General features: G+C 31.9%; 5 protein-coding genes and 1 non-coding gene across 8 annotated transcripts in view; 5 read left to right on the top strand and 1 right to left on the bottom strand.

Annotated features, from left to right (window-relative positions):
- Window positions 1–3,031: 3,031 nt before the first annotated feature.
- LOC129919075 (NTF2-related export protein) lies at window positions 3,032–3,712 on the top strand. Its single transcript, XM_055999905.1, has 3 exons — window positions 3,032–3,153; window positions 3,214–3,300; window positions 3,360–3,712. The coding sequence occupies exons 1-3, from the start codon at window positions 3,145–3,147 to the stop codon at window positions 3,681–3,683; spliced, it is 420 nt and encodes a 139-aa protein (XP_055855880.1). The 5' UTR covers window positions 3,032–3,144; the 3' UTR covers window positions 3,684–3,712.
- On the bottom strand, window positions 3,702–5,953 carry LOC129919074 (gastrulation defective protein 1 homolog). Its single transcript, XM_055999904.1, has 3 exons — window positions 5,697–5,953; window positions 5,454–5,590; window positions 3,702–5,383 (listed from the first exon to the last, which is right to left on the bottom strand). The coding sequence occupies exons 1-3, from the start codon at window positions 5,818–5,820 to the stop codon at window positions 3,746–3,748; spliced, it is 1,899 nt and encodes a 632-aa protein (XP_055855879.1). The 5' UTR covers window positions 5,821–5,953; the 3' UTR covers window positions 3,702–3,745.
- A 7,567-nt stretch (window positions 5,954–13,520) lies between these two features.
- On the top strand, window positions 13,521–18,735 carry LOC129918746 (death-associated protein 1). Its single transcript, XM_055999458.1, has 3 exons — window positions 13,521–13,739; window positions 18,052–18,140; window positions 18,212–18,735. The coding sequence occupies exons 1-3, from the start codon at window positions 13,694–13,696 to the stop codon at window positions 18,365–18,367; spliced, it is 291 nt and encodes a 96-aa protein (XP_055855433.1). The 5' UTR covers window positions 13,521–13,693; the 3' UTR covers window positions 18,368–18,735.
- Window positions 18,736–19,210: 475 nt separating this feature from the next.
- Trnastop-uca (transfer RNA opal suppressor (anticodon UCA)) lies at window positions 19,211–19,297 on the top strand. The gene has a single exon. It is a non-coding gene; the product is annotated as a tRNA-Sec (tRNA).
- A 419-nt stretch (window positions 19,298–19,716) lies between these two features.
- Window positions 19,717–20,253, top strand: LOC129918747 (coiled-coil domain-containing protein 103). The gene is made up of 2 exons (XM_055999459.1): window positions 19,717–20,002; window positions 20,079–20,253. The coding sequence occupies exons 1-2, from the start codon at window positions 19,854–19,856 to the stop codon at window positions 20,179–20,181; spliced, it is 252 nt and encodes an 83-aa protein (XP_055855434.1). The 5' UTR covers window positions 19,717–19,853; the 3' UTR covers window positions 20,182–20,253.
- A 4,490-nt stretch (window positions 20,254–24,743) lies between these two features.
- LOC129917838 (sodium-dependent neutral amino acid transporter B(0)AT3) overlaps window positions 24,744–27,180 on the top strand; it is a 44,279-nt gene continuing 41,842 nt past the window's right edge. For 2 of the 3 annotated variants that reach the window (XR_008772885.1, XR_008772886.1), the window contains exon 1: window positions 24,746–25,110. Coding sequence is in view for 1 of the 3 variants with exons in the window: in XM_055998016.1 (XP_055853991.1) it covers window positions 24,834–25,110 (277 nt within the window). In the remaining 2 variants the exon portion in view is untranslated. Of the gene's footprint in view, window positions 25,111–27,180 lie in introns of all 3 variants that reach the window. The other variant, XM_055998016.1, reaches the window with a different exon arrangement.

Raw genomic sequence — 27,180 nt, 5'->3', positions numbered from 1 at the left:
TCTACTAAACTTTTATCTTGACCGAATAAGTTACTTAACCAAAGTTGTAGGTAGGTAATATAAATATCTATCCTTGCACATGCACTCTTTTTTAGCGAGGACAACGCTTTTGAGGTTATGTTGTTTTATTTTCTATTTTTTCGTTATTTTTTTAACTTTTCTCAGTCTCTATGATGAAACATAAGCACCATTAAAGTTGTAGAACATCAAATTTCTATTAATTTGGTATACTTTTGAAGATTATATGACTTTTAAAACCAAAGATAAGGAACTTTAAGAGCAATCTCTCTCAATATTTTCAAAAAATATACCCACTAATACCTATATTTTTGCATAAAGTATTTTTGCATAAGTATAAATCGTGTACGTTCTGTAAAAACAAGAAAAATATGATATGAGAGGGATTTATTAAGGTGGGTAATGGTAAGACTTATGTAAAATATTGTGGTACACATATTTTGTTTTAAGTCAAACATCCAACTTTTATATTTCTATCATAGAGACTGAGAAAAATTAAAAAAAAAACGAAAAAATAAAAAAATAAAACAACAAAACCTCAAATGTGTTGTCCTCGCTGAAAAACAGTGAATGCACAAGGAAAGATATTTATATTACCTACAACTTTGGTTAAGTAACTTATTCGCTCAAGCCAATAGTGTAGTAGATATAGACCAATTCACGTTTTTCAAAATGGTGGATTTCGTCAGGTGGTTTTCGTTCCGAAAACCAGGACTTAAGGTTTTTTAATACCCTTCTTTCAGATTTGAAAAAATCAGCCGTCCTGTATTTCGTTCCACAAAATGCTTGTTTTTTTTACTAACTTTCCTGCACTTAGATTATAGTTTTCAGATCAATAACTTTCGACTTATACATCGCATGACTTTCAAAAATATACCAAATTATTAGAAATTTGATGGTCTATAACTTTTACTGTTTAAAAAACTATGTAACTGATACCGGGAATGATAAAATCTTTAAAAAACCGAAAAAAAAATAAATTAAAACAACATAACCTCAAAACTATTGCCCGCTCAGAAAAATAATGTACTACAAAGAAAAAGATAATTAAATTTCCAATAACTTTGGTCTAATAACCATTTGTATAGAACCCATAGTTTTGGAGATATAGAGTGATTCGCGTTTTCCAAAATGGCGGATTTCGCCAGGGGGGTGGCGTCCCGAAAACCAGGACTTAAGCTTTTCTAATACCCCTCTTTCAGATTTGAAAAATTCAGCCGTCCTGTATTTCGTTCCACAAAATGCCTGTTTTTTTACTAACTTTCCTGTACTATACGTTTTACTTTCCGAGAGTGTAGATCACATTCGAAACTGTCCGTTTTGCTATTGAATTGATTTATTTGTAAACCTTGAAAGCTTTTACGTGTAAAAATCCAAGTAGAAAATGCAGCCCCATCGTGAGTGTCATGTGAAGAAGATTCCACCCTGAAAAATTAAATTTCACTTTTCCTTTATAGTAAGTTCCGAGCGATAAGTTGTTCACGCTTGTAGGTATTTTGTATTTTTTTAGGCACTATGCGAAGTAGTTGACAGCTCTTTTTTCTGACTTCAATTATGGTGGAGAACAAGAAAGCGTATATGAAAATCCAGTGGGTTCTAATCCGTTTTACTTTCCGAGATTCGAGCACTTTCGAAAGTACTCTCCGTTATGCAACTGTATGGGTAAACGAAAAACCACAACGGAAAGTTATGTGATAGCGGTAAGGATCGTTGTATGAAAAAAAAAAATTCCAAACAGGAACGTCAACGTTCATGTGTTAAATTGTGTTCATACAATTACACGTAGAATTCTAATTTTATGAAAACAATTCCACACCTGAACGTTGACGTTCCAGTTTGGAATTTGTTTGATATACGGTGTCCCATATCTTTAAACTAACAGCGTTCATATAAGTATCATACTTTATTACGGAGATCTATCGGGAACCGATGATAGATCAGAAGCAAGAAAGACCGACAGAGTGTGAACCATCCCTTATACTCACGAGTCGGTTTTTGCCGTGCGGTGAAGCTTTTCGACTCGTGTGAACGTAAGTCGCAGGCAACTAAAGTGACATTCCCCACAGAAAAATCCTAGTCGGCCGACATATCGTGCGGCTAAAATCGACTAATGAAAAGTTGGCATTAGTCTGATCTGAGTTGTTGGAACACCCTATACAACCATCTATATTGGGCACGTTCAAAGAGCTAACATAAAGCTATCGGATAGCTTTTTGTTGTTGTAAACAATGTTAAAAATTAGCAAGGAAACGAACCATTTTCTGTCAAAAAATAATCTGAAGGTATCCCAGAATTTCTGGTATACCTCAGGTATCCGAGTGATCAGCTGATATACATTTGGCTTTTTTTTTATTTTGATTACTTTTCGGGCGATTATTCAGCTTCAAAATAAAAAAAAATTGCAAGAAATAAAGTCAAAGCGATTGTGCAAGTACTATTCAACAATAAAAAAAATGTAATTTGCTCAAAAGAAAAAGTTTCCTCTTCTCAATATTTACATATTTTTTTAGTAGCTGCTTGGGCAAGCTATCTGGATACCTCTTTAGGGGGGTTCACATTGACTAACTTACCGGACAGACCAGCCGCCGTTTGGTCTGATCTGATGCTGTTTTGATAGTGTGAACACCCATCCGACGACCTGTCCGGTTTGCCGGATGGTTTTCAAAAAATTTTGATTTTTTGGTGGTCGGACGGACATGTTAGTCAATTGAACGACATGTCTGTCCGGCAGACAGTGATAATCCATTCTCTTGAATTTGAGAGCAGAATATGTGAAAGATACATTAAAAATAAGATGAAAAATGGGTTTTGATGAAAATTGTCTGATGAGTGTGAACGAAAAATATAATTCAGCCATCAGGCCAAATGACAATGGGTCTGTCCGGTAAGTTGGTCAATGTGAACCCCCCTTTTGTTCAAAAAGATATTCCAGATACGGGTATCTCAGATAGCCTATCCGATAGGTGTTTGAACGTGCCCATTTCAACTGAATGCATTCATTTAAATGACAGACACAAACAGCAAAACAGCTGTCATTTTGACAATTCAAGTCAACCAAAGTGTGAACAAACAAATTCTGCAGAATTTTTATTTCTTTTTCAAAATATCTCGAAATTACTTTAAAATATGGATGCTGTAAGTAAAAATAACATTATACTCATGCACTTAATTAATCATACAAAATATTTATTGAAGGAACTCCGCGGAAAAATCGAAGCATGCTGTCGTACAGCTGAAGAATTCACAAAACTTTACTACAAAAGTTTCGATAAAAGTCGACATGTGAGTGTTTTCTAAAAATTATAAACTCCTTTTAATAAAAAATTTTATTCAACTATCAGCAAATGAATCGTCTCTATCTTGACACTGGAGTCTTTGTTTGGAATGGCAGTGGTGCTCTCGGCAAAGACAATATACAAAAACTTCAAATTGAATTGCCATCATCCGAACACAATCTATACGCTTTGGATGCTCAGCCAATCATCGATGACGCTGTTGCCGGTCAATTAACTTATGCTATTCAAACAGGTGGAACAGTCAAATATATGGACAATCCAGTCAAACAATTCCAACAAACATTCATAATCACAGCACAAGGTGATAAATGGAAAATTGCCAGCGACAGTTATCGCCTTCAAGATGCTATTGCAACTGCAGATAAATGATTTACAAAAATACAATATGTTACATTTGTTTTTTTATTTTATTTCTAAAAATTATTTTTGTCTTAATCTGTTTTGGGCTTCTTAGCGTCTGGTTCTTCTGAGAAAATTGGTTTCGGCTGGGTTTTGTTATAAGCTGGAGCTACCCAGTATGGATTTTCTGCTGCATCCTTTGCATATTTTAATATAGCTTCACGTGGATCTTGGTCATCATCGACCCTTTTACTTAAACCTAAATTCCTAATAACATAAGAACTTAGAGTTCCACCCGAAGAAGCAACTCGACCACCTTGCCCAGAGGTAATTGGCAAATCGGGTCTCTTCGACTTTACCGGATCCAGTCGATCCTTTTCCAACTTTTTGCGACTTGACTTAGATTTTTCTTGTCTAAACATTGGGAGTGCATGTGGGGTAATAATTTGAGTAACACCAATCATTTCTGTATGCTTCTTCTTGCGATAGGTTTTTACTACACAGAGTTTAGCTCCTCGGAAGCTCCTTCTTTCATCGTAGAAACACTTGACAACCCCATTTCCGCATCCAACAAATATTTGATTCAGTTTTGGATGCCATAATGTTTTGATAATGTGTGACGTGGTCACGGGAATAGTTTTTACGCACTCAAACGTAACTGTGTCAAAGAAATGTAAGTTGGCTTCCTTCTGTCCTTTTGGCAGGGATTCACCTGTGACAAGCATGCGATCATCTGGACTAAAACAACAGTCTGTGGTGTCATAGCGAGAGAACAACCCATCCCAGGAATGCAAACATGTCTTAAGCGAACGCAAATCCCATAACTTCATAGTTTCATCACACGATCGAGTCGCAATCTGATGACCAAGATATGAGAAGACAATCGAAGAAATCTCGCTTCCTTTCTGATGAGCATTTCTGGCACAATGTGTAGTATTGACAAACATCTTCCTTGTATCCCAAGTCTGAATAGATCCATCCACACAACCAGCAGCAATCAATGTAGCATCTCGATTGTATGTACATGAAGAGGGAATTGTTCTGAGTCCTCCCAGAGCCCGAGTTTTAATAACAATCTTTTGTTCTTTAGATCGGAAGTTATTCCAAATTCTTAGAGTAGCATCCATAGAACTTGTAAGAAACTCTTCACGGGTAAATGGATGCCAGCAGCCAGCTGTCAATTGAGCTGTATGCCCTTTTGTCTTGGACATGTCTGTGATATATTGATCGCCTTTGACACATTCCATCTTTTCAAATCCATCACGGTCAAGGATTTTTGCCTGTGAGTTACCCGAGACTACTAAAATCATGTCTCCTGTAACAGAATAGTGAAGAGCACGAATCGGATAGTTTTCGCAAGGTTGAATTGTGCGAAAACTTCTCATTGAGGAATCCATTCCGGCAAAGTCCCAGAAACACATATCGTAGTCGATTGATCCAGATACAACACGGCCACCGGAGGGATCGCCAGCGAGAGCGAGAATGGCTTTGGTTCCGTGTTGCATTTGGACTTCATGGGTGTCTGGAATTTTATTCTCCAAGTTGTCATCCTCGTCCTCAGAGTCATTATCGTCATCTTCACCATCAGAAGAGGGTTTTTCTTTGTTACCATCGGTTTCAGGCAAAGGGCCAATAGTGTCACTTTCATCATCGTTTTGATCATCTTGACTTTTGTCATCGCTAACTTCTGGTTTTGCGGGAGCACTTTTACGTGCTCTCTCAATTTCTGCCTGGAAAGATTTATAAAAACGATGTATGACATATATATATACAGAGATTTGTGTGTAAATCGTCACTTACATTGATATCAAAGGTTTTAGCTTTCCTGCCAAAACCAGAAATACCCATGACATCTTTTAAATGCTGAGACTCAAGATCATCGGTCACATTTTCAATGTGACGTTGCATTTGATCTTTGCCAATTTTTTTGAAGCCACCTGGAAAGGGAGAAATGCAACAATGTTGGATCCATTTTTTGGGGTGTCGAGGTGGTCTTCCTTATGCAGAGAAACTTTTTTATTTGTAAAATTACTTTGTATGTACCTTGGATTGGTGGTGGTGATGTTGTTTGGGATGGTTCTACATTATTTTCGGTTTCACTTGTAATCGTTTGTGCTTTGTTAAGATTTAGATTGATTTTGCCAAAAGAAATTTTTGGACGATTCATGATATATTGTTTTTGTAGATTATTGAGTTGTAATTTGTTTATTATTCAGTTATATTTTATTTCGGATGATAAAAACATTTCCAAAATAATCCGGGATTAAATTTTTCATAGAAATCGTTTTGACAGTTTATTTTACCAAACAGCTGCATCAAATATTTGAGTTGCCGCTGTACAGAAGAACTTTTCCTAAGGGTTCTGTCACACTAGACAAAAGCTCTTTCCTTAAATTATCCCCACTTTCACAAGATATAAGACGGTGCACACACTAGCCCGTATGCATAATGATGAAAACATACGTACAGTTTTTTCCTGCAGCAAACACGGGCTCTTATGGGAGACAAATCTGCATTCAGCGCAGAGCTGCATCATGTCCCTATTTCTAAATTTCATTGCAGCCACAACAAGAAACAACAGAAATACAAAATACTTGCTATTTAACATTACTGATATTGGCAGTTGACACAACCTATCATTCAAAAATTCAAATAACGTTCGTTTTGATTTTCTTAAAATGGAAGTGTTAAAGTTCTTTCGATGACGTTTTATTGAAACAACCGTTTAGATTAATGGTTACAATCGGACTCTCTGCAGTTCCATAGACCAACCTGGAACTTCTTTAAGAACTTCCAAAATGCATTACTCAGCTTTGACCTACTGAGTTGCATTCTGGAAGTTGGCTTGGCCCACTGAGCGTTGCGTCACATTAAGTGTGACACACAACTGCCATTCTGCATAATTAGTATGCAGTAGGAACAGTGGGTTAGGTTGTAAGGTAATGTGGGCATAACATTCCTCCCCAGTTAGGAAGCTCAAGCCAGGTCTCTGGAACTGGAGTGTTTTTCTTTATTTAATTCTTACAGCTTAATTCTAACAACAATTTACAATTAATTCTTTTTTTTGTTTATTTAAAAAGGGTTAAATAAAATCTTTTTTTTTTTTAACAGTGCTTATTTGTATCTTTTTTTTATCTTTTAATTTCAATACAACTAACATGTTTGTATTTCTCTTTCTGTAAATTTCTTTTTTTTAATTTAATTAATTAGTTAATATTTTGAATTAATTTAAATTTATATTTTTGCTCGGTCAGTTTGTTCAAGTTTGGTGTTGTTTAACGGCTTGCTGCGGAGTCGATGATTGTCGTTTCCATGTAGGTACTGAATTATTAGCCTTGACTTCAGTCTGCTTAAGCTTCTAACACATTTTTATTATTGAAGTATAACAACAATTCTGGGTTGATGATGTTGAAGTATAAACATCTTCGAAGGGTATTGATTTATTTGATCGAAGTTGAATGTTTCCAGAAGGTATTTTAAGCAGGACCGGGATCGCCGACATCAGCACTGTTGCCTATTAGGTGACTGTTGTGCAGTTCGACATGTAATCTCGGCTTTGAGTCAAACTACATTTCAACTAATACGGCTGAGCTTGTCATCTAGTATGTTGATGCTTGTAACTACTTCAATTCGAGTAAAATATCCCTTAGATCTTACAGCTTCCTGGCATGGGTGAAACATCATTGTGGTTAAATGTGGTGAGCAATAGTGTGTGTTTGAGGCAGAGATAAAGATAGGCGGTTCCCCTCCCCACCTGGAACTCGATTTTGTATCTCTAGTACTGGCAGAACATTTTATGTACATTGTACAGTCCACAGCACCTTTCCCAAACATAAACTTGACCATTATTTTAAATTAGTTTTTATATAAAAATTTCACTTCAAATTTAGAACTAGTTTACGTACGTAATAGTTTTTTATTTAATATCTTTTTTTTATAAAATTTAATACGGAACTTTTATTTTTTTTTTTTTTTATTACACTATTTTCACATTTCATAATATTTTTGCTTTTTTTTTTTAATATTTTTTTTTTTAGTACTTATTACGTTATAGTTTCATAAAAATTTAATATTTGAATTTGATGTTTTTTTTTATAAAATTTAGTTAGTATATAATTATAAAAAAACATACATATGTATGTTTGTATTATGTAGATTTACATATGTTTATTAGAAATTAATATGTTGTATATTTTTGGGTAATTTTAAAATTCTTTGCTTTTTGGACTCTAATTGGTTTTTAATAATTTTTTTTTTTAGCTTATTTTTTTAATCGTTTTACAACATTATACGATTGATATATTTATAAGTCTTTTCATTTTTGTTACCAATTTTTTATTGAGCTAGCTGTCATCAGAGAAAAAAAACTTCTATGTTTCCTGAAATGAAAGAATTCATTATAATTTATTCCAAACCAAAAAGTTTTAAATGCAAATTTTGAAAATATAAGTATTTGAATAGAAATTACTTTTTTGGGTTTTTGTTAGCAACTTTGTGTTTACTTTTATTTACTCTTTTTGTTTTTCTATCAAATCTTATTTTATTAGTCAAATCTCCGCTGCCTGACAGTTTCGGTTTTGGTTGACCATATTTTGAACGTTTTGAATCTGCCCCTTTCTCGACAAGGATGAGTATCTTACTTGCCTTGACAAATGGCACCGGCAGTTCAATAAACACTTTGTACTTACGAGTGTTTTTAAAGTATTCTTTATTTGTTTTCTTCTTCTTGATAGAACGATAAAGAAGTTTAAACTTTTCTAGACATAAACGCCAGAGATACAAAAATTTTAACCCAATACACTCTATCAAAACAAAATAAATATTCATAATGAGTAACCATAGATCAAACTGACCTAGGTTAAATTTTGACCCATATGTTTTCTGTTTCATTTTTTGTTTTGATTTAGGAAACGAAAAGTAATTTGACACTATAGAATGAAGTTTTGCATTCTTTTTTTGTGTTTGCCGTTTCTCGTTGCCTGAGTTCAATGCTTTGCATTTATTAATTTCAAAAGTGTCTTCAGATTTAGTGTATGATATCATATGCGGTGCTTGACTGCATAATTTTGATGATATCATCATTTGTGAAGAGAGACTTTTTGGCGTTGTAATTTTGGAGGGCAAAGTTTTCGGGGCGCAGTTTAAAGGTTTTAACTGGCCATCTAATCGTTTAACTTTGAAATATTTTCTCTTAGAGAAACAATTTTCCTCCAAATGCCCCTTCCTAGAACACCACATGCACTTAACTTTAGGCACTTTAGTTGTTTGCGTCACTGTTTTTTGTGCGCCGGGACAACTATTCTGTGTATGCTCAAAAGTTCTGCAAGTGTAGCAGAATGATGTTCTGTAACGTATTTGACAATTAATATAGGTGTGGTTTTGTTTTCCACAGAACTCACATGTAATGAAATCCTTTGAGAACCTATTTAATTGTCTACTGGACTGGGGGGAGTCGTCATTCAACCGGTTGTATGTTTGTTTAAAATTTACAAACTTTGTTTGTTTGGATCGTTGATTCAATAAAGAAGATCCAACAACTTTAGCATTTTTTTTACAACTCATTTTAGTATTTTGTAGCAAAATTATAAAAGAGACAAAAAAAATACAATACTTACCTGCACACAATTTGAGTCTATCCTTTAAGTAGTGTATTCTGCTGATATAAATATATGTATAATTATTTTTATCTGTTCTTGCACACCACCTGATATTGATTTTATTTGTGCGTACTCTTCACGTAAGTATGAAACGTCATACAAAACACTTTATTTTTTTTATTATTTTTTTTACGAAGAAAAAAAAAACAAAAAACAAAAAAAAAATTTAGTTAGTTCGCGAGGTAAAATGATTAAAAACCGAGGTTCGCGGACCGGCTGCGCCAATGTTTAAGTATTCTTTCGATGACGTTTTATTGAAACAACCGTTTAGATTAATGGTTACAATCGGACTCTCTGCAGTTCCATAGACCAACCTGGAACTTCTTTAAGAACTTCCAAAATGCATTACTCAGCTTTGACCTACTGAGTTGCATTCTGGAAGTTGGCTTGGCCCACTGAGCGTTGCGTCACATTAAGTGTGACACACAACTGCCATTCTGCATAATTAGTATGCAGTAGGAACAGTGGGTTAGGTTGTAAGGTAATGTGGGCATAACAGAAGAACTAAATGAATTTATAAAAAAAAACAACCATAGGTATCTTGTTTTTTTTTTATAAATTAAATTATTTCTTCCATTTTAATTGCTTATAATCCATTTTTATAGTTAAATTACAAAAAAAAAATAATAAATGTCAAGGTTATCAATTTTTTTGACAGAAATCGGCATCAATAATTTAAAAAGTGATGCACATGTATTTTGAGTGCAGCGATGCGTGCAGATGCCGGGCTACACGGTGATTTTTCAATCGCCTAACCAGTCAGGTTGTAGGCAAGAGGCGTGAGGATTTTCCTCTTTTTGACGTTTGTTTCTAGAAAATGTGAATTGGAACGTGATTGGACACAACACTGTGTAGCCAGGCCCTTACAATTTTCCAAGTAAAAGCATTTACTATTTTTTATGCATAGCACCCACTGTCTGCTTTTACACGCAAGACGCAATCATTTTCTACGAAATTCTTTTTGATTCCGTGCGTCGCGTGATTTTTTTCAAGATTCACGCATACAAGCACACGCACTTCCTCACACACTCCCGTGTTTGACATTTCGCTGCCTCAAAACTATAATGTTCTATGTCGAAGAAATGGAAAAAATGACTTTTTTATATCAAAATTTTCGTCTTTTCAATGGCTACAAGACTGTGTCCACAAAAATTTTAGTTTTGGCTTAATACAATATTTATGGCCAAACCAAATATTCAATTTTCGGATATATATAAAGTTCTTAGTTGACATAGAACAATTTGCCTCATTTCAACCCCATACAAAAATGACTACTTTTAAGTTACATAGAACATTTTACATTTAAAAATTATCTGCCGGACTCCAAAATAAAATCCTTTAAAGCAATATTGAAAATTCATGCGGCAAGTCGATTATGGCTTTTTTGAAAAAGTTACTGACAGTAATCAGCAATAGTTTGTAAGTAAGGTTCACTTGAATGTTTATTTAAATAATTGCTGTGTAATTATATTTTTTTGCTAATTTCTTGGTAAATACTAATTTGAAATCTTTGAACTTGCTTGGGCATGATGCACTTCATTAAATTTATGGTTTTTAATAAAAAAAAAACAACAAAAAGCTTAAAAAGCAATATAATTACTCCAAAAATATTGTTTGTCTTGACTGTAAGTTGGTTATTTTCATATACCATACTCATTACTATAATGTTGTATGTCGAACATAGAACAAAAAAATCAACTCGAAATGCAAGGAAATGAAATAAATGTTCTATGTCAAAAGAGAAAAACGTTAATTAAACAGATTTCCAGCATCAAAAAAGAAATTTTAGCGTTTGAATTGATAGATTATCCAGCTACGGTAGTTAATTTTCTATTTTCATGCAAAAATACATACATAAAGCCTGGTACGCTGCTCGCGCTAAATTTTAGCTCCCATACAAATTATCGAAAATTTTTAGCCGAGATAAAATGGATCCCATACAAGTTATCGATAACTTGTATGGGAATTTTATCTCGGCTAAAATTTAGCGCGAGCAGCGTACCAGGCTTTAAAGGGTGAAATGTTGATACTCCAAACTTTGTAGTCGATTTTCTCGAAACATTTTTTTTAAACATAGAACATAGTCTGAACATTTTGTTGTTGTTTTATTTTAAAAGGGTATTTTTTTATACGCACAGATTTCGTACACAATTACAAAACTAGATTTCATATTAGGGGTATTCACGATCCGGTGCAACGAAAAGGTGTAAAATTGCTAAATTTTATTTTTCTACTACAACAACTACAAAAGACAAATTTTACACCATTGTATTTTATTTTTGCAATAGGGTTAAGCCTGGTACGCTGCTCGCGCTAAATTTTAGCTCCCATACAAATTATCGAAAATTTTTAGCCGAGATAAAATGGATCCCATACAAGTTATCGATAACTTGTATGGGAATTTTATATCGGATAAATTTAACGCGAGCAGCGTACCAGGCTTTAGGGTATAGCAAAAGTGTAAAAAAATGTTGGTCTGTATATTTGGCTGTTTAAATTAAAAAAAATGTTATACTTTTACAGCGATACAAGACCATTTGCATCGAATTGTGAATACACACCTATTCTATCTGAGATTTTTACACAAAAATCTCAAACCAAATATAAAACGACATAAATGAAAGTGCAGTGGTCCGTTCTTTTATTGAACAATGTTAACTATTGTTGTTATGTCAAAAAAATCGTTGTATTTGTTTTTGTTACATTTTGTTACAAAATGTCAACTTTGATTTAGGAACGACTAAATGTTACATTTAGAGATGCGCAAAACAGTTCCAAAGCCGGAACGAACATGGAACGGTTGTTTTTTCGGTCGGAACTAGTTCCTGGAACTAGTTCCGCGGAACTATCAAGGATTTGAGTTTTTTTCAGGAAAATGCATCGAAAAAAGAAATAGTATGATATTGAATATTTTTTCCTGGTGGCCGTTTAAAGCGACCAGAAAAACTTAATATGTCAGTTGACACAAACTTAATCTACCTACTAGTTCCTGGAACTAGTTCCGCGGAACTATCAAGAATTTGAGTTTTTTTAAAGGAAAATGCATCAAAAAAAGAAATAGTATAATATTGAATATTTTTTACTGATGGAAGACATGGAACTGGAACTATTAATGTAGTTCCATGTCCGTGAGCATGATTCATAAGAGTGTAGTTGTGGTTTTGGTTTGTGAATTTTTGGCGCTTAGCTCGTACGCATCCATGTGTATTGGCTTTGGATGAGAATTCTATGACATGCGTGTGTGTATTGTGTATTCCAAACAGAGACATGTTCGCTTTCGTTTTGTTTCTTGTTCCTCTTCTTCTTTCTTTCTTTCTTTCTTTCCTTTTTTCTTTCTTTCTTTCTTTCTTTCTTTTGTGTGTGGCTGTGTCGGAACGATGGAACTGTTTAAATTAATTTTGTGGAACGAGTGGAACTAGTTCCGAGTGAGGAACTAGTTCCAGGAACTATTTGGCTCTGGAACTACCCATCTCTAGTTACATTTTGTTGAACTGTCAAAAGAAAAATTTTTGAGATTAATTTTATGAATGAATAAACAAGAAAAAATTAATTTGGTACTGAAATAATTCTTTTTAATTGAATTCTAAGCAAATTGAAACAAAAATCTGTGGCCTCAATCAATAACCGCTCCGCATTTTTTAATTTGCCTCAAAAACAACTCAATCTTTTCTTAACTCGATCTAGATAGTTTTAATCTATCGTTTTTAATAGTTAAAAAATTAAAAAGATGTAGATTTAGCATTGGGTAGCATCATAAAACCTCTCAAAAAATTTTATCTTAACTCACTTAAGCGGTTATTGGTTGTGGCCACAGAAATATGCATTCAATAATTTCAAATATGGAAACAAACAAGAAATTCTCTTCTCACATCATCCCCTCTCTTCCCCATTTAGTTGTGTTTGACAGATTAACATTAAAACTCAAGTCCAGGAGCTGAGTTTGAAAATGTAACAAAATGTAACTATTTGACACTTCAACACTGGATTTAGGAACGATGTTGTGACGTCACGATGTTACACTTTGTAACTTTTTTCTCATTTAGGAACGATGAAAGTTAACTATTGTTAACAATAGTTAACATCGTCGAATAAAAGAACGCATCACAGGCCAAACCTAAGAATATTTTTTCTCAAAGCTTTTTTTCCAGTGGTCCTCAAACCTATTTTGTTTTACTTTTCCTTTTCGGCAAAAACGAAGAACCATGATAAACATTCCCAACAAAACGTAGCCAGACTTGAAATCGTGTAGTCGTGTCCAAAAACTTGTTTCCAAAAAGAATAAAAAAGAAGAAAAGAAAAATTTATTTTATTTTTTCTAATCACATTGAATATTATTAAGTTTTGATAAATAATAATAGGATTAATTGATAATCCAATAAAATAATGGCAGATGAACAGCCTAATCTCCTCGCCGGTCATCCTCCAGCAGGTAAAAAAAATAATATTGAAAAAAATGTGTTTTTCCTTTTTTTTTGTAATCAAGAATAATCGCTACTTAATCTATTAAACTTGAATATTTTGTATTAATTTTACAAAAAATACAAAGCAATGCATTTTTTTCTGGTGCATTGCCCAGCCTTTTTTTTCCAATAAGAGACATTGAACTGATAAGAATTTTAACTTGCATGGAAACGAAAGACGATATTACAACGATATAGAACGTCGCAATAAATTGGTCAATTTGTATGCAGGTGTGAGGATTCCATAACAAAAAAAGTTGGCGTCATCGAAGTTCTTACCTTGAATTTATTTTTGTTTTTTTCTATTTAAAAGTTACACCTTTTTACTTTGTTAGCTGATATTGCCTATTTTTTACTTTATAATCTGTATAATTTTTTTTTTGAGATTCATAAAGAGCAATCTTCCACTTTGATCATCTCATTTTCCTCATTCTCTCAAGTTACCTTTCCAAAAATAATGCTCAGCAGGTTTTGTTTTATTTTGGTTTTCTTTTAGGGGGCTAGGGATAGGGATTTTTTTTTGTGGATCATACTTTCTTCCGGTTTTTGTTATACCTAATCTATTCTTGATGGCTTGCATTCACTTCGACCCTCCCCCTCTCTTCAATAAAAACTTGAACTGAATTTGAACATTCCATTAGACATCACAGATATACCTAACTACTCAACCGGTTAGAGATGTGTTGAAGGTAGAACAGCAAGAATAGAAAACAATTTGAAGAAATTCAATGACCGATGCCACCCAATCTAAAGCAATTCTTTTCAGAATTACTTATTTTTTTTTAAACCAACATAATTGTATTCAACTTTTTATCTGGCATCGAAAAAAATATAATAATAATATAATCATATCGAATTATTAATCTTTGGAATATTATTTATTTTTTTTTATTTTGTTGGTTCCCAACACCTAACTCATAAAATTATCTTTAATTTTTTGTGAACAACACAATTTGATGTGTGCTAGATTGTTGATTCTATTTCTGTTATTAAAAAAAAATTTGTTGTCGCAGCTTTGTAAACAAGATAAAAAAAAAACGACAATCTCTTTTTGTTTGTTCTTTTCTCATTAAATAATGAGTGTTTTTTGTTTTGTTAACTAGATTCGTTGGTTTCTATACTATCTGTTTGGAAAAGATTCCATTAGTTGTGAAGTAATTTTTAATTAAATTGATTATGATATTCGATGCTTTTCAATTTCTTCTTTAAGGCTAATTCCTGTTCGTAAAAAATGCAAAGCCAAGATAATAAATAAATATGACTTTTCGATAATAGAGAACTGGGTAATTTTGGTAAAATAAATTACAAGTTGTTACTTGTGTACATGGACAATGCATTATACAGATAGGCATAGTTTTGAACTGAAAGCCTATTTGTATAATGCATTGTTCATGTAGTCAAGTAACAACTTTTCAGTAATTTTGCCAAACATTTTTCATTTTATGTAATTTCATTAAAGAGGAAAATGGCTTGAGTTTGAAAAAATTAGTGGGTCATTTATTAAACATTTTGGAATTCTTTGAAAGTTTCTGAAAATGTGTCTTTCGCGGCTGTTCTGATTTCCGTTCGAATTCTAATTTAGAGTTTTCAAATTTTAGCTGTTCCGATTTCCGTATTCGAACACATTTTGCGAATTCATAGGTGTTCCGAAAAATGAACGGACCTACAATTGGACAAACTTTTGTCGCTTTGAATCCGGGTAGCAAAAAAAAAAAACGAACGGAAATCACAACATTTTCAATCCGTTTATGAATTCAATTAGTTAATGAAAATGGGTCGAAAAAGTTGCCCGTGGAAAGACAACTTTATTTCTTCAGCAGCAAAGGGATCTTAGTTTAAAAAACGAATAATGTCTGATATTAGATGGGAGATTTAATGACGCGAATAATACTCCAATATAGACCTACTAGACTTTTGGCTTCTTTGTCGGTTGTGTACCACACAGTCTAAAGTGTCATTCATATGGAGATGCGAATTGCGAAAGGTGGCTAAATTTGACATTTCATTCATATGAATGGTCACAGAGAGCTGCGAACTGTAATACTAATAGCGTTTTCGTTTGGTCGTCCGGGACTGTCCGGAATTCTCCCGAACGATTCTGAAACTGATCGTTTGGCACTCAATGACAGTTCTAATTCTGAAAAGAAGAGAAAATCGATTCCGAATTTTGAGGCAGAATCAAAACCAGAATCACGCACACATGTTAACACTTAAGACCTCAAAGTAATGAAATGTCATTCTTTGTTATTCATTTCTCAATTTCAAGATTTTTAACTATGCACAAACTTTAAACTATATTAAAATAATGTGAAGAAAGAAAACAAAAAAAGATAACTTAATGATAATAAAAAAAAAAAATAAACAAAACAAAACTTTCATCAGACGTTCGCATTTGATGTTTCACAAATACAAAGAAACCCAAACTTCAGAATAAAAAAAAAGTATCTAACTCTGATCGTTTGGCATTCCGGATCGGACAGTCCCGGACGCTTCTAAGAATTCCCAAACGAAAACGCTATAAAAGTCAAGTTAAATTAAGATATTCTATATGTAAAGATATTCTATATTAAAATTTGTAAATATGATAACTTATTCACTTTATTAAACCATTAAAATAAGCATAAGTTGATGTTTGCTTTAGAAAAATCGCAAAGACGAAGGTCACAGCTCATGTGAATGACATTTGAGAGGTGATCCTGTTTCGTTAGCTGAGCGTTCGCTTTTTCGTCTTTCTGATCTTATGTAGTAAAAAAACTGGACTGCAACGAAAAAAGAGTTTGAAGTTTGCTAAATCCGAATCGGAAGCCAAAATTTCACAAATTTTCACTTCACGTTTTTGAAATACATTCAACTCCTTCTAAGTGAAATTTCGCTGACACATTTTTTTTTACAATTTTTAATGAAAACATTTGAAGGAAAAAGATTAAATTAGTTCCTAGAACTCGAACCAATTTTCGGGTCCTGTGAAAAAGTGGATTCTACGAGTACTTGAATACAAATAGAACGAAAAGGGTTTTTTGGGTACTTTTAACATCACCGTTAATTTTTTTTTCGCCAACTACTTCTGTAATCGGTAAAAACCATATTTTGTGTTTTAAAAAATGTTTTCTTAAAAAATTTTCCATACAAAATTTCGTTGACGAAATCTTGAACGAAATTAAATTTGTTTTGTTTATGCTTTTAAACTTATTTTCTGATGTTTTTTCTTGAATTTTATTTGTATTTTTATTATTTTTACTTTGCTATTATAATCGATGGTATTTTTTTTGTTAACATGTTCGCTATTGACTTTGGAGACTTCAAAATTTTTCGTTTCGCTTCAACAGCTTACTGGGCTTAAAGATACTGAAAATAGAAATTAATGATTTATTTCAAAATCTTATTGGTTAATATTATAACCAATGGTTTTTTGAGTTTTTGAGTCTTTATAGCAAAAAAAAAGTGATAGTGTAAAAGCTCAAAAACTAGACGTGATAGAATAAATCTGTAATCAGTTGTAAATACAGAACACTGATGTACCTGAAATTTTTTAAACTATCATTTGAGTATTAGAACCTCTACCCAAATTAATTCAAATGTTTTTTCCATACTGACTTTTATAAATTTGTAACATCATTTAGTGGTTTTACTAAAACCAGTTATTAGGTCTGTTTAATAAATCTGATCCGCTTTGAAAAGAACAGAAAAGATCCGAAAAGTAACAGGTTTGTGAGTTTCAAGGAAGAAAACCTTGCCCCACACTTTTCTACAATCTGTTCCATGAAATTGTCCAGCACAGTTAAGTAAGTAGTAGTTTTTATTTTAATCCGTCAAAAAGCTGATTTTGACAACTTTTGCGTTTCATTGAACAGTTATCTTGATTGAGTATAATCAATTTTGCAACACAGTGCAACAACACCAATACAATTTTCATCCATCAGTTTGATAAATGTAGTTTATAAATTCTTTATTTTATTTCGATTGTGCATTTATTGTGCTTAAAATAAAGTAAATAATTCTTCTTAAAATAAAAAAAAAAAATTTCTTGGCTTCAATTTTTATTTATAAATCTCTATTTACCAATGAGAAACCCCATAACTCAAAAATCAAGTTTATTGAGATAGTACGTTGTAGTTTGTATTTTGCTAATAAAAAAAATTTCTAAACCTTCAACTAAATGATTTGTTTGACTGAATATTCAACACGAAAGAACAGTTTTTGATACTATAGTTTTGTTTGAATACCAATTTTATTAAGATATTAATTTTTTTAAACTTATAATAAACCTTATATAATTTTTAGTCAAAGCTGGCGGTATGAGAATTGTGCAGCATAAGGCGCCCAATTCAGAGCGCCCACCAAAGGATGCTGAAGATTGCACAGGATTGACTGTAAATATTTATAAATAAATCATTTTAAACATTATTATAAACTAAAAAAATATATATTTGTTTACTTATAGCAACCCGTTAGTGTTAACAGTATGTCAGTAAGTGGTGCCCCTGTTAAGGGTAACTCTGATTACTCACCCCAAGCGGCTCAAGTTGCTCATTCACCAAAGCCCCCAGACAATTTCGCTGTTAAGCACACAATAAACATTCAACAACCAAGGAAGTAGAATTAAATAACAACTATGTTATTTTCAATTTTAAACTATATCAACACCAACAACAACAACAAACACAACCAATAACCAAACGGTTAAAATATTTTTGTACATCGCACAATAGGACTTTTATCAACTTGTTATAAACTCTCTTTATTCTATGGTTCTATTGTTGACAACAACTAATTATTTGCATTCCTTTAAAACTGTATTTACTTTGAAAAAAAAAAAAAAAAAATAATTGTTACTTTGTATTCCACAGCAAAAAAAAAAAATGAATTAAATTGTTTTAATTAAACAAAAAATAGCTACAATGAATTAATGAATATATGCAGAGCTTAACTTAAAATTAAATACATTTTTTTTAATATAAAATTAAATTTTAGTTTTTTTTAAGTTGTTATTTTATACAAAGTTCTGAAAGGAATCTATTTAAGTCGACTTTACTTTCTTTGGTGTTCGGATTCGGAAGTTCAAGGCAATGTTCCTTTCTACAATACACTGCGAATCGAATATGTACTAGTTCCGCTTCTTTGAGTCTTTCTTATAACGACAAAAAATCCGTTTTACGAGAAGAGCTATTCGATCTTTGTATGATAAAGAAGTACTCAATGACAGTTCTAATATTTGTATCGATGGAGCCCGCAGTTAGCAATAGAAATCATAATCAAGACCTTTTTAAATTCCAAATAAACATCAACTTTACAATGCCTTCTCTATTACGATCGGCTATAGAAATCGTTGCTAGTTTAACTTTAATGTAAACTGCACTATTTATGACTTTTAATTCAATATAATTCACAGTATTTTTTTCGTCATTATTCTGATAACATCAAAGTCTTAGAATAATATGTTGCCCTACTGAGCTTCGGTGGTCCGGGGTGCAAGCTTCAAACTTGTAGTCGATTAACGTCGAAGTGGTTCGATTCCACCTGGAGGGCGAACTTTTTTTGCTAGATTCTTTTTGGAAGGAAATAATATGGTTTTAAATGTTTTTTTATTCAGTATTTAGCTTCTTGAAGTGCAAACCCAGGTAAACTTGTACCGCTGACGCTGAGCTGCTAGATGAAAGGGTGAATATTCATCAACCACATATTCCATCATGGTTCGAAGTTGATAATGAGAACAAACTATGTAAATGTGGGTGGATTTCTAACTTAAATTTGAGATTTAATTCATTTCTATCAAAATCACACTACAACTTCTGTTTCCGATTACATAGATTTCGATAAGACACAAATGTATAGATGAGACTTCTTCCAATCTTATCTATTTTATCTCTTTGGAATAGATAATTGTTTCGATTTTGTATGAGTATGCGCACAGAAAATACAAATTCACTGTGCAAAACGAAAGTCAAACAAAACTTTGAATCAGTCTATCGACCAAACAAAACAACAAAAAAATAATAATAAAATTATATCTACATAGGTACCTCATAATTTCTTCGAGTGCGAGTACCTGAAGATAATCTTGTTTTATTGTTCTTTTCGAAATAATGTCAAGTTCTTTGCCAATAAGCGTGGAAGATTTAAATAATCTCCAGGAGGAGTGTCTCGGTCGTTTGAAGAATGATGAACTACATCATTTACGGAATGATGCAAAGCTGCGTGCAGTATATACTAGCAAGTCTTATGATGAGTTTAAGTAAGAATCATAATTAATTTTAATTTGGACATGAAAGTTGTTTTTCAAAATTTAAATAAACTATTTCTATTTATAGAGACATAGTGGACGCAGCACATTTAAAACCTATCACTCGGAAAGATAAATCTGATGCAACAACTCGTTCTCGGTTATGGAACTCAGCTGCAAAAGAAGATTAACAAGTTCAGATTGAGTGTTATTTTGTAACATTCCCTACGCATAGTAAAAACAAATAAAAAATTTTGAAAAAATTGGACTAAAAAAACTTTATTACAAAACTATAGGCAATCAAAAAAAAAGACTCCAGAAAATAGATGGATGTTTTAACAATCGAGTGAAATGAAATCGAAAAAAAAAATTCGAGTGAAATTGATTTCAGTTTTATGTATCTTCCGATCAATTGTAATTTTTATATTTCATTAATAATAATTGAGGAGTGAATAAACAAGGGGCCTTATTTCCATCTAAACAAATTATTCAGAAATCGCAAAAAAACTGACAAAAATAGGTGTGTCCGGTTTGCATAAAATTCAGTTTTTTGAAGAAATGAGGCGTTTAAGCAGTTTCAATTGAAGCCAATTGTTTAGTTTTGCCTTAAAAGCCGATTTTATTAAAAAAAATGGAAAACACGAAAGTGGAAAACGGCATTTGTATTCACTCATCAATTGCAATAAATTCCTCACTTTTTTTTTGTTTTATTTTTTTTTAATAATTACCTATGAAATGAAATGAAATCGATAAATGTGAATAATTGAAGAACTTCAGATTTCATGTTAGATCGATTTAACTCAATTTCGTAGAACCGAACTCAGCTGCATTAATTAGTAATGATTCTGGAAAATATTAACCCCTATTACGATTGTCAACTATCAATTGAGTTGATAAATATTGAATTTTAGTGCATATTTTAAAACCTTATTTGTTTCTAAATCAGTCAATAATATTTTTCAATTTTATTCCAATTCTAGATGGTTAGAATTAATAGGAATGTCAAAATTGAGACATCGAATTTCAGTATTTATCAATCATCAATTAATAGTTTACAATCGCAATAAGGGTGATTCTGATTATTAGAAAATTCGATAAACTGAGAGATTATATTAAGTTCCTTAACATGGAACTATGTGATTTGTTTCTCCATGTTTAGCACTTTTTTTTACTTGCAATATGTATATATGTAGGTAAAATAGGGCAAGTTTGTTATTCTTAAAAAAAATCGAACTCAAGATAAAAATCAGGCATGGCTTTTATAATAGAGAATGCAAAGAAAGTGGTTCTTGTGATTCCCTAGATGGAAATTTGAAATAATTTTTTTGGATAAAATTTGACGGTAGGTACCTACTTTGCCATATGACAAATATGGAAAAGTTACATGTAATTTGTCAAATAAAGGCGTAGGAACTTTTAAATATAAAAAATATTTTTTTTTTTACTTTATTCAAGTTACCTGATATAGAACCGATTTCTTGATGTCTGATTTTCTAGTAAACTACGTAACCAATCTCAACGAAAACTTTTGTACAAGAAGGGTTTAGTAACTTTAATATTAAAATTAATGCAAATTAAAAAAATTTTTTTTTTTGTTGAAAAATCAATTTCTCAAAACGGATCAATGAATTTTTGTCAAAATTTTTTTTCTCAGTTTTCGCAAAAATTGGCGAAATTTTTGAGAGAAACTAAAAATGCCGTTTTGTTACTTTGTTACTCGCGACCTAGACGCAACCGCAACGGGACGAAGACACGTCCTAGATGCGACCTAGACGCGACCAAGACGTTACCTAGACGCGACTTAGATCCGACCTAAACGTGACCTAAATGCGGCCTAGACGTGACCCAGACGCGACTTAAACGCAACCAAGACGTGACCAAGATGCGATTAAGACGCGGACTAGTCATAATTTACTTTGTATTTATTAATTTCTATTTATTCATTTGTTTTTTTTTTTTAATTGAATCAAAATCTGAACAATAATTGATTCACTGTACATTCGATTACATTCCCAGTGCAGAATGGTAGGTACCTATCATTTAAAAATAAATTTGCCACAACCCACATCTTTTTCTGACTGGAGCCTGTTGTTATACTCATTTTTGACATTTACATTTAAGGTTGATTTTTTTTTTGTTTAAATTTAAATTTCTTTTTATTGTTAAATGAACTCAGCATGAGAAATCGATTTTTCAAAAAAAAAAAAAAACAAAAATAATTATGAAACTTAAAATTTATAAGGAAAACCACCCAAATTAAATTTTAACCATTTCCTAAAATACTTATACCATCCCTTATTGTTCACCATCACATCATCCCTTTAAAAAAAACTTGTGTTCAACAAAAAGTTTAACCTAACCACCCTCTCCTACTCCAAACCTCGTCTCTAAAATGTTTCATGCTAGGTGTTTTTTTCTACTTTACCCCAAAAATAGTCTCATTCAAACATAAAATCTATTGCGTATCAAAATCAAAGGGCACACAACAAAATGCTCTCACAAAACTGCCGGCAACACTAAATTCAAATGTAACATAGGTAGGTAGTTAAGTAAAAGATAGGGTAGGTAATACACACAATACCTCCTATTCGTATTGTCGAGCTTGAGCTCTGGCTATGTTAAAAGGTATAAATTCTCTCTTTTATTATTTGCAACTATGTATAGCGATTTCTTAGGTGCATTTTAGGTTCGTTTTCAACCAAATAATACTCTGCGAGAGAAAACTTTTTCAACTGACATATAAAAAAAAGGAATACAAAAACTACAACAACAACTTTCTGTTTTCTTCTTCGCAAACGCAAACTTTTAACAACCCTTAGAAAATTAAAAAAAAAAAAAAAAATATATACCACAAAGCGCCACAGATGGGTACAATTGCGCTTGTCACAAGAGAAAATTGGAACTTCATGAGAAAAACTTAGCAATTCATATTTTAGTCCACTACGGAATGTTCTAAAAAACGGTCGTGAAAAAGAGTATTCATACGCATACGATAGTTTGAACTGAATAAAAAAAAAAAACAGTGTGTTTTTTTCTACTATTACTTTTTTTCTCTCCTCATGTATATAAGGAAAACCCCATTTCCATTTGTGTATCAATTTTTTTCCCTCCTCTTCAATTCAATTTCTTTTGATGAATTTATATTACAAAAATAAATATTATTTATTGATAAAATAAATCATTTTCCATTGACGCAAATTCAATGTTCAATTGAGTACTAATAGTGAATAGTGCACTACCTATAATCTGCATATTTCATAATGTGAATTACTTTACTATACCTTCCTAGCCTAGAATATCCTTGAGAGATTATAGAATCTTATATGAAAATTTTCTTTTTTTCCTGTTGAAAATTCAGGCTAATTCATTTTTGGGTGGATGGGACAGGACATGAGAATATAACCTATGTGTACCTCTATGTACTAGCTTCTTATATAGTATGTACTTGAGCTTCACATTCAAACTTTGTTTATCGATCCAACTTTTAAAGGATAACATTTTCTGTCTTTCTTTCTTTTTTTTTATATATTTTTGGGGGAGGTTTATCATGATAAAGGTAAAACAAAAAAAAAAGATTCAATCGGAAATTTAAAGGAAATGATTTTGATTAAACTTTAACAAACTTAAACTTAATAACGGATATTAGTTTAAATTTTAAAAATTAAATTTAAACAAAACAAAAAAAAAAGTGATAGACAATGTATGCTCAATATAATTTGGTCACAACATCATTTCTCTTTTGAATGATACTATCTACATATATGTGTTGTTGTTGTGTTTTCTATGTAAAACATGATTTGCGCAAGGAATATAATGGTAAAGTGTTTTTGAAAATCGGTCGAATTGGCTTATATAACCGACATAAGATTTTTTTGTTGTCCATAAAAGGTGGCTCTTTTCATAAGTTCAAATTATATCCAAGAATAATAAAATTCAAGTGTATAATTTTTCGGGATTTTGCCAAAAACAAAATTCCTTGAATTTAACGGTTTTGCAAAGACGTACAAAAAAAAATTTAAATTTCAATGTGACTGAACCGCTACTGTTGTAGATAAATAATTTACGTCACGAAAATATATTTATACCTAAAATAGGTAGATAGGTATCTTTTGCACATAGAAAAGCCGTGAGAATATTAAAATACCTACAAAGAAATAAACACAAAAAATGATTATGTATGACGCAAGTATAAGAAGAAAGTGATTCCTTAAGTTTAAAAAAAAAAAATTGTACAAATGAATCATTCATTCACATTTTTCTTTTTGGTTGCATTTGAGGAAGATACATTTGTATCTTTGTGAGCCAAATATTTCGACAAGTTTTTTTTGGTGAAAGATTACATGAGTCGTGTGCGGTAATTTGTTTAAATTATAAACAAATATTGATCAAACAAAAAAAAAAAAAAACTATATGCACATAGATTTGTTTATAGAGTACTTAATGTGCAAGGAAGTCATTAAGTTCAAATGCAATTGAAGAATTAAAAGCTTTTAACAATTTACGTAGGAAATTTAATTTTTTTTCTTTTGTTTGTAAATAGTTTTGTTTTAGGGTAAAAGACATGAACGGAGAATAAGGAAATAGTAAAAAATAAAATAAAACAAAAAAAAAAAAAAAAAAATAAAATACGGTGTAACCACGTTACGCGGTTTGTGCCGAGTATTTTGTATTTTTTTTTTGAATAAAAAAAAACAATTAATTATACATCAAAAAATATTTATTTAATTTAAATAGAGAGCTCAACTAAAAGTGAATATTAAAAAAAATTAAAGTTTTAATTAATATTAATTAAACATAAATTAATAAAAAAAAAAACAAAAAAATAATATAAAAAAAACTTTTGATGGCCGCAACGAAAATTATAGACGTCCCTAGTGGGCCTAGAAATGGCCATGAAATGGCACCTCTTAATACCAGAGCACGAGGTGATGGTACCCATGGTGTAACTATTGTCCTAACTGCTCCCCAAAGAAACTCTGTTAGTTCAGTGGATATACCAGGTGAACCAGAGAGGGCGGCATGGTCTGGAAAAATGCAATTCTTTCTCAGCATTATTGGATATTCGGTAGGATTGGGAAACATATGGAGATTTCCGTATTTGTGCCAACAGAATGGTGGTGGTAAGTTATACCCTCCTCTTATATCTTTTATACCTTTTGTTGTATATTCTTTGTACATACCCCTTACTACTTACATTACATACATACATTTATATAAATTTACCTCCCTCTCAATATAGGTACATTATATTGACATTGAATTGAAATAATGTAAATAAATAAATAAAAAAAAATAATCAAAAATAAAAAGAAGAAAGAAGAATAATTTTTACCTTTTAGATACTCTTAATAAAACGCATGACTGATTTCGTAGAAGCAGAGAAAATCTATTTCTAACTTTTTTTTTGTGTTTTCTTTTTTTTTGTACATTGAATTGAAATAGTTTTACTATACAAAGAACTTTTCAAAAATAAATTTCTATTAAAGCACGTGATTGGCGCCTGTAAGCTTAAAATGGAATTTCTAATTGCAATAAAAATATCTTACAAACAAAAAAATAAATAAATAAATAAAATTGAAAAAAAAAAATAAATTCCAAGATGCTTTGCTTAATGTTATGAAATCCTTTTGTACATATATGGTTTGGCGCGGTATATGTGATGTCAACGTTATATACAAATATACTACCTAAATGTGTATCTTTGTTTTCTTTTTTTTTTTATAAGGCATATATGAAGTTTTGATGCGATTGATCTTCATTGACTTATCGTCATTGCACTTGATTGTCGTTCTCAATGTTCTATTCACTTAATGCATTGATTGCGCTCCAGTAGGGTAATGTACAGGGGCGGATTTGTGTTTTTGTTGGTTTAAGGGCCGAGTTCGTTAATGATAAGGAAGTTACTATTAAATAGTTCTTGAAGAAAGTAGAAATACAAATTGTCAGATTTTCCAGGTTATGCTACAGTCATATCTTCCTCAGCTACTTAAAATTAGGGCCCCTTTGAATAAGTTTTAATTCCTGTGTTCTTTAGTTTCTCAAATTATAGTAACAATAAGAATTTTGTTTAGCAGGTCTTTGCATATTTTTATAAGAAAAAGGTAAATAAATAGACTAACAAAACATTAAGTTTTGACACCATGCTGTCCGGAGGGAAATTTATGTTTAAGAACGTCAATATCTCGAACAGTTGTAATTTATAAACCTATGTAACGAAAAGATTTTGGTGTCATTCGAATCATCTTGAGTGCGGATTTATAAATTACAATGTCACAATGGCCGGTAGGCCATCGTGCATTCGCTATCAAAGCTTCTTTTATGAGTGAGAATTCTTCCGTGAACGCGCGACCAAGTATTTGGTGCATAAAGGTTTAAACAAATTGCTTTTTAGCATCCACATCCAGGGCCAAAAGAACATCAAGGATCCACGAAAACATAGGTAATGAATGCGGAACAAACGGAATTATCGGGACCTTTTTTTTAATTCCAGAGAACAGCTGATAAATGTGAACTGCTTTGGAGATCGTCCGGGGCCACCAAGGTCTCTGGACTTAATTTTTTATGGATTTTATTTCAAAAGTAAAGTGTACAACAATAATCCGCAAACTGTAATGGAGCTGAAAGAAAATATCCAACGTGCAATTAGCGGGCCAAGCCTGCTAAAGCGCGTTGCACGAAACACAATGGACCGCTTTCAATAGTGTGTGCGACTAAAGCCAGAACTATAATTGTCAGATCGCCGTATGAAAACGGAGGGGAACAGCGCTCGCAACCGCACTCGACGGAAGAAAACTTGTCGAAAATACAAAGAAAACAACAACAATTGACAGTAGCTTCCGACTCCATCCGCCAATTATGGTTCTGCCTTAAATGGACAGCATTTGGATGATTGAATTTTCAAAACATAAAATCCGCATTCTTCATCGAAATAATTTATAAAATATAACAGCACCTTTCATAGTTTTTTTTTTTAATTTACGTTTGAAAACATTAATTTTGCACCGGACACCCTTTACAAACAAATAACTGCACAAGAAAATAACGCCCTATATAGAGTCCATCGCACAGTTAAAAGATAGGATCATAAAAAATTAATTCATGATGTTGTATGATTTTTATCGATGCAGGATTTTATAGATCTAGACTCCCCTATTGTAAGCTGAGTTAAAAAAAAAAATGCAAGAAAAATG

This window comes from Episyrphus balteatus, chromosome 4, assembly GCF_945859705.1.
Source record: "Episyrphus balteatus chromosome 4, idEpiBalt1.1, whole genome shotgun sequence".
Taxonomy (NCBI): Eukaryota; Metazoa; Arthropoda; class Insecta; order Diptera; family Syrphidae; genus Episyrphus; species Episyrphus balteatus.
This window is presented reverse-complemented; position numbering and strand designations above follow the sequence as displayed.

Excerpts from the sequence above, each read along its gene's own strand:
- LOC129918746 (XM_055999458.1), top strand. The coding sequence starts at position 13,694 with ATGGCAGATGAACAGCCTAATCTCCTCGCCGGTCATCCTCCAGCAG. Across the intron at positions 13,740-18,051 it reads CGCCGGTCATCCTCCAGCAG|TCAAAGCTGGCGGTATGAGA; the intron begins GTAAAAAAAATA and ends TATAATTTTTAG. Across the intron at positions 18,141-18,211 it reads AAGATTGCACAGGATTGACT|CAACCCGTTAGTGTTAACAG; the intron begins GTAAATATTTAT and ends GTTTACTTATAG.
- LOC129918747 (XM_055999459.1), top strand. The coding sequence starts at position 19,854 with ATGTCAAGTTCTTTGCCAATAAGCGTGGAAGATTTAAATAATCTCCAG. Across the intron at positions 20,003-20,078 it reads AAGTCTTATGATGAGTTTAA|AGACATAGTGGACGCAGCAC; the intron begins GTAAGAATCATA and ends TTCTATTTATAG.
- LOC129919075 (XM_055999905.1), top strand. Across the intron at positions 3,301-3,359 it reads GTTTCGATAAAAGTCGACAT|CAAATGAATCGTCTCTATCT; the intron begins GTGAGTGTTTTC and ends TTCAACTATCAG.
- LOC129919074 (XM_055999904.1), bottom strand. The coding sequence starts at position 5,820 with ATGAATCGTCCAAAAATTTCTTTTGGCAAAATCAATCTAAATCTTAAC. Across the intron at positions 5,591-5,696 it reads ATCACCACCACCAATCCAAG|GTGGCTTCAAAAAAATTGGC; the intron begins GTACATACAAAG and ends CTCCCTTTCCAG. Across the intron at positions 5,384-5,453 it reads CTAAAACCTTTGATATCAAT|GCAGAAATTGAGAGAGCACG; the intron begins GTAAGTGACGAT and ends AAATCTTTCCAG.